Here is a 6,969-nt window from a genome sequence, read left to right on the forward strand (position 1 = left end):
CATCATGATGTGTAGATACTTTACAGTTTATATGATGTATAATTACGGCAATGAGAATAAGGTTCTTTTCCACCCAAATCTCCAATTTAATTAACGTAATGTTACAAGTTTAATAGTTGCAAAAAAACCTAAGCAAATAATTTTGTTATATTTTGATTTGTTGGTGAGATATGAGCCAGGGTTTAGTATTCACCCAAATAGCCTTGTGCATGCATTGATAAATTGTAAAACGGATCACAAATAATACTGTATTGTCTGTTGTATATGAAACTGTTGGCACAGATCGTACTCCTCCACGGTATCTCCAGCCTGCAGATGCCAGTTTAATATCTCATCAGTTCTGTTCTGTTTACATGGCTAGCCTTGTATGAACCCTTGCATGCAAAAAAGAAGCAGTGAATAGCTTCTGGGTTTTTTTTCCGGTGTCAAAAATGTCACAACGAATCCAGCACATCTCTTTCACTTTTAACAAAACAATGAACAATGGCTTACACTGTAATTACAAAGCACATGTATAACTAACACTTTCCCTTTCCTTTCTGAGACCTTGAAAATGCTGCATTTCAGGCAAAAAAAGAGCCACTTAAAGCATGAAATCAGTATCCAGTGTGTTTCAAACTCATTCTTTGTGCCAGCATTCCAGATCTTGTCAAGCGACATTAATTTTGCCCTCGTGTTTGAACAGACTTTTTCCTTAATCTAGCCTGCTGTTAAAGTGTCATTTACGTGTGTTAAACCATTAAGCAAAGAACTACAGGAAAACTGCTACTACTGTAACACTAAACAGTTCCAGTTCTTCATATGATATAATAATCAAGCCATTCTCTCTGTTAGTATTCTATTTAGGATAAGTAATGATATCTTGCATTACTGTAATACCTCCCCGGCAAATGATACAATGCTGTTAATTCATGCTTTCAGTGCAGAAATATAGACCAATGTACAAGATACCATTTGCTAATAGCACAGTAGTATCACAGAAGTACTGATACAAGAAGTAGGCCGTTAACATCAGACCCAATAAAGTGATTTTTATTTGGAAATAAATCATGTGTCAGTGTTTATTTACTTGTTATTTTATATACTGGCTTTTAACTGAATTCTACAATAATAAATCGAGTTTCCGCACGTTTGCAGAAGATGAAATAAGAGCTAAGCACCTAACCCTAACTTTTCAGACTTCGAAATCACAAATTTAAACTTCCCTAACCATGGCCATGACAAACTAGGACAAATAATCATATAATAACATAAAGAAAGGAAAGAGAATATTATCATAGCTTTATATTCTCTTTGATATCGTCACAGATACAATTCCCCTTGAACTAAATCCCCTTCAGTCCCCAAATCTCTGAGCATGTTATAGTTGGATTATATCTGTCCTCTTTATCAAATTCTAGACCTGATTTCTGAAGGGTGCTTGGTTCAAAGACGTTCAAACTGCAGGGTCCAGCCGAGAAAAACTGAAAATGATGTTAGAAAATCCGTCTACAACACCCTTCCCTTATAATTAATTACAGAATAGAACAGAACAATCAACAAGAACAACTGTTGAGAAGAGAGGGGCTGAAATGGTGACAGCAGTCATACAGGAAACATTCTGATGAAACTACAAATACCAATATTTCTTCAATTTGACTTCGGGTATTATACAACGCAATTTACACCCGCAAAAGAAAAGAGAGCAAAACACAATATAGCTCATTTATTTGGGTGTTCCAGTTGTCAGAAGGCATATTCCAAAAACAAAGTGAACATTCATCACAGTCGACTTCTTACAGACAATCTTATATATATTTTGTAGCTTTATCTTTACAACATGAGCAAGACAGATCTTACACTATCATGAAAACAAAACATAATGCTTTGAGCTGCAGTTAAGACTGTAGGAATCTGAAAACGTCACAGCGTTCTTGTACATTCAAAAGAAAGAGCCTGGGGCTGGAAGCAGTAGGGAGAGCAGATGGATGGAGGGGTAAACCTTGAGGGGTCGAGTCGTGACTGCATGCATGGCTTGGGTCGTCCTACAGTGGATGCTCTGAAAAGGCTGTGTAGCTCTTCACTCGTGCAAAAAGCAGAGGCGTGTACATTTTGTCTACATCAAATGCAGTGACAACTGTCTCTCCAGTCGATCTGCAGGGAAGAGAAGAAAAGAGTTTGGAAATGTACAAAATCTCCCAGCATGCTGAAGTCGCACAGACGATCAGGGCTTGATCTACTGATATTTCCTACTGACACACCACAGCAAAAGATAGAAGTAACTGACTTAAAACCATTTGTTTGTAGGTGAAAACACTAGTGGCCTAAGACTTAAATGCTCAATTTCTGAAGGATCAGCTGAGAACAAAACTATGGTGGTCACACAGATCACATTACTCATATCTGCTGCCTCCGTTCAGTTAAGTTCAGCTTATGCATAATTGTATCCATTACTTCCTGCGTATTTTTTTGTCATTAAAAAGATTTTACAAATGAAGACTCCACTTGTTTATTCTGACTACTTTTATGATTAGTTTTTGTTGCTTTTGTGTCATGTTGCAGCCTGACAGTCCTCATTTGCCTTCATCATAAGGTGAATATATTTCAAAACACTGAAAAACTACATGCGTAAAGGTTTGGAATGATGCTGAGTAAAAGTTCTTTATGGAATTTTAGAATAGACTAAATCCATTAAGCATCATTATAAAACGGAGCGTTCCGGTGCTTGATTCTGATTGGTTGAGCCAAGTTCAAAGCTGTTGTAAATTACTCTACAAACACACACCTTTGTTTACGTTTGTGTGTTGGAACCACAACTGTTTCTGAGGAACTACATTGTTTGGCTGAAGAAGAATGTTTTTATTTACATCATTACACTTTATTTGCTGTTTTATTCTGTGAAACCTTACTACGTATATGGAATAACCGTTTTATAAAAGCAATAAGCCCAGTGAAGCCGTGGTTTACAGTGAATTTATAACAGCTAAGGGGCATTGTTAAGCAGGACAACGCCCCTTAGCTGCTATAAATTCACTGTAAACCATGGCTTCACAGGGCTTATTGCTTTAGTATCTCCTTACAGGTGATGTGCTAATGCATCCTCGATGACTGTGTGAACAGTGAACAGATGTCTAGGAGAAGGCAGATTGGTGAGATACCTGTAGGTGATGCGGCAGGAATGGTGGATCCACACCAGCTTGTTGAAGCGCTGCCGCCCCCCTGAGGACAGCTGCAGTCCTACATGGAAGGCGCGCTCTGCTTCAGGGGCTGGGCTCCGCCTGCAGAACCGGCTCCTCTGGTACTCTGCCACCTTCTGCTGAAAGAGGACAACTGGTAAAACAGCAAAGAAATAGAACAGCGCTATTAAAGGAAAGGGGCAATAAACTTGCACAGGCAAACCCACCTCTTCTTTTCTCTTGGAGACAACAACGTAAACTTTGGTTTGATTGTCCGTATCCTGGGACAGCCGGTAATGGCCAAACATGATGGAATCCACCCTGTGGAAATTGAAGATCGTGAATGACTTTAAGATGGCACATGGCCTAGAAATGTGCTTTTTAGCCAAGTCGAGTTCACGTGACGCGTACCTGGAGTTCTTGCTGCGCAGCCTTGGGACGGTGACCAAAGGGTCCTCAGGTGTGGTCAACATCATCACCTGACCGTCAGGGAAGAAGCGCAAGTACCTAACAGATCAGGTCCCGTCAAAGCCTGATAAACACTGAGCAAAACTGATTCTGTTCAAGGGACACTCCACTCAAAAATGAAAAAAAAAAAAAATTCTGCCCTCATTTACTGCTGTTTAGAAAAATTCAGAGAAATGTCTCACTGTTTCCCCCCGCCCCCCCCCATACAATGGAAATCAATGGGATCCAATGCTGTTTGGTTTCCCACTTATCTTCTTTTGTGTGTCTGCAGGAGAAATCACCTCTGTCCAGCCAGTTTTACAACGAACTGAAAATAATATTATACATCCCATAATATAAAAGGTCTTTAACGTTGTTTTGCACCACTGCTTCTGTTAATTCAACTAAAATCCAAAAAATCGCTGCGAGTTTGAATGCGTAACGTGTACAGTTCATGCTGTTTTCACAAAAATATTTTCTGTCAAATAAAAACTCGATGGTTAAACTACAGGTGAAGAAATGAATACAAATATTGTAATTTTACTATAAAACAAATCCACAAGTATTCATTTTAGATTTGCATTTATTTTATAGTGCAGTTGTATTGCAATAGCACTATTACTGTCTTATGGATAATAATGATCATACTTTAATATCGAACAAACACTATCAACAACTAAACGAGGTTTGAGTTCTTTAAAATCCCAGGTACATGCCAAGACTTTTTTACTCTATCCAATTTGGTCACTGAAAATGGGTTGGGACGCTTCATTCTGATTCATGCATTTGATTTTCAAATCTAAACATTTTCATGACTCGGGACAATCCAGTCTAATAAAATCCTGTGGGAAACACTGGAAATGCATACAGGTTTGGAACCACATGATGATGAGTAAATACTGACAGAATTGTCTTTTTCGAGTGGAGTATCCTTTAAAGCCCCAAGCTCACCTGTAGTACTCCACCTGGTGCCAAGCCCTGTAGAAGCCATCGAGAGACTCTTCCCCCTGACGGATGTAAGATGTTTTACTGATGTAAACACCTGCACAAAACCACGGACCTTTAGTAAACACTGTACATGCAGCACGCGTTCAAGAAGACATACACAAACGCACGCGTTTACCATCAAAGCGTACACGTGGCTTTTCCAAAAACATCTCTCTCCAGGATGAAAATGGCAGCATTTTGGTGCAGCTCCGTCCCCACACCCTCAAACAGGCAGACCGCCAAATCTCAGGGTCCCTGAAACAAGCCACCCACACAAATACATTTTTAATAGAGAAAGTCTGAGTGCTGTTCTTGAGCACAAGCTGCTATAATGCAAGTGGGGAAGTGTGTGAGCCCACCTGGCACAGATATAGAAACCCCTGCAAACCAGAGAAAGCTGCTCTAGGGCTCGAAGGTCCAGGTCACATGACACCACCCAGCGGAAGATATACATGAGCACCTCGAAGGGCAAAGCTGTGGACGTGAAAAAGGGGCTTTCAGGGCAACGGGTAAACTCAAGAAATCCACACAGACTATCTCCAGTGTGAGGATTACCTGAGATGTGCAGCTGAGTCGTGTCGGTCTCAGGCTCACACAGCTTCATGGTGCCGTCACACAGAGTCAGCTGCTGCTGGAAGTACGTCAGTAGATCGTCTATCTTCCGATCGTTCTCGTTGTCCTCCAAGCTAACGAGAGGGACGATCAAAAATTCACATCATCATGCAATCAAACTTCAAATGGCAAACCAAAAAACAAAACCAAAAAAGAAATAAGAACTTGTAAAGTATTTTGCATGTAGAAAATAAAGCTTATCCAAAATGCCGCTGCAAGATTAATCTTTAACGAGCCGAAAAGAACACGTCACACCTCTGTTCATCAATTTGAGGCATTAAATTAAGGCATAAATTCAAGGCATTAATGTTTGCCTACAAAACCACCACTGGCTCTGCACCCATTTACCTAAATTCATTACTTCAGAGTTATGTGCCCTCTAGAAGCTTGCGTTCTGCAAGTGAACGGTGCATTATTGTGCCATCTAAAAGAGGCACAAAATCACTTTCACAGACTTTCTCACTAACTGTTCCCTCCTGGTGGAATGACCTGCCCAACTCAATCTGAGCAGCTGAGTAGTTAACCATCTTCAAGAAACGACTAAAAACACATCTGTTCCACCTTTATTTGACCCTCTAACTCTAACACTTTCTATTCTATTTTAATTCTACTTTATCTATATTTATCTTCTTTTTTTATTTAAACAAACACTAGCTTTCTATTTTTTCTATTCTATCTACTTGTTTTTCTTTGTATGTGTGTGTGTATAATATAATATATACAGCTTGCTACGTGTACTGCGTTAGGCTAACCGAGACTTGTCATTTGCACTTATATATTGTTGCTCTTTTGCTAGTTTTGACTGCTTTTATTGTCCTAATTTGTAAGTCGCTTTGTATAAAAGCGTCTGTTAAATGTCTAAATATAAATATATATATATATATATATATACTGCCGTTCAAAAGTTTGGGATCAGTAAGACTTGTAATGTTTTTTAAAGAAGTCTCTTATGCTCATCAAGGCTGCATTTATTTGATCAAAAATACAGGAAACATTTTAATATTGTGAAATATTATGATGTAAAATAAAATTTTTCTTTTTTTAATATACATAAAAATATAATTTATTTCTGTGATGCAAAGCTGTATTTTCAGCATCATTACTCCAGTCTTCAGTGTCACATGAAGGTTTTTTTTTTGGAACCCTATGGTACTTTTTTTTCTAAGATTCTTTGATGAATAAAAAGTTAAAAAGAAGAGCATTTATTTAAAATAGAAAATTTTTCTTACAATATACACTACAGTTCAAAGGTTTGGGGTCAGTATTTGTATTCTTTCTTTTTTTGAAAGAAATTAAAACTTTTATTCAGCAAGGATGTGTTAAATTGTTAAGAAGTGATAGCAAAGATTTATATTGCTAGAAAAGATTTATATTTTGAATAAATGCTGTTCTCTAACTTTTTATTCATCAAAGAATCCTGAAAAAAGTATCGCAGTTTCCCAAATAATATTTGGCAGCACAACTGTTGCCAACATTGATAATTCTAATAATAAATCAGCATATTAGAATGATTTATGAAGGATCATGTGACACTTTATACTGGAGTAATTGCTGATGAAAACACAGCTTTGCATCACAGAAATAAATTATATTTTAAAGGATATTAAAATAGAAACCATTATTTTATATTGTAATAACAATTTGCAAGATTACGTTTTTTTTCTGTATTTTTGCTCAAATAAATGCAGCCTTGATGAGCATAAGAGACTTCTTTAAAAAACATTACAAGTCTTGCTGATCCCAAACATTTGAATGGCAGTGTATATAT

At 37.8% G+C, this 6,969-nt stretch overlaps 1 protein-coding gene across 2 annotated transcripts in view; it reads right to left on the minus strand.

Annotated features, from left to right (window-relative positions):
- Positions 1-420: 420 nt before the first annotated feature.
- LOC107570554 (F-box only protein 9) overlaps positions 421-6,969 on the minus strand; it is a 10,173-nt gene continuing 3,624 nt past the window's right edge. Inside the window, exons 6-13 of one of the 2 annotated variants that reach the window (XM_016256784.1) lie at positions 5,145-5,275; positions 4,949-5,063; positions 4,726-4,844; positions 4,554-4,644; positions 3,567-3,662; positions 3,383-3,476; positions 3,138-3,292; positions 421-2,133 (exon numbers count right to left, since the gene is read on the minus strand). In XM_016256784.1, the coding sequence (XP_016112270.1) occupies positions 2,025-2,133; positions 3,138-3,292; positions 3,383-3,476; positions 3,567-3,662; positions 4,554-4,644; positions 4,726-4,844; positions 4,949-5,063; positions 5,145-5,275 (910 nt within the window). In that variant the 3' untranslated portion in view covers positions 421-2,024. Of the gene's footprint in view, positions 2,134-3,137; positions 3,296-3,382; positions 3,477-3,566; positions 3,663-4,553; positions 4,645-4,725; positions 4,845-4,948; positions 5,064-5,144; positions 5,276-6,969 lie in introns of both variants that reach the window. The other variant, XM_016256782.1, reaches the window with a different exon arrangement.

Source organism: Sinocyclocheilus grahami, unplaced genomic scaffold (genome assembly GCF_001515645.1).
Source record: "Sinocyclocheilus grahami isolate Dianchi unplaced genomic scaffold, SAMN03320097.WGS_v1.1 scaffold1475.1, whole genome shotgun sequence".
Classification (NCBI taxonomy): Eukaryota; Metazoa; Chordata; class Actinopteri; order Cypriniformes; family Cyprinidae; genus Sinocyclocheilus; species Sinocyclocheilus grahami.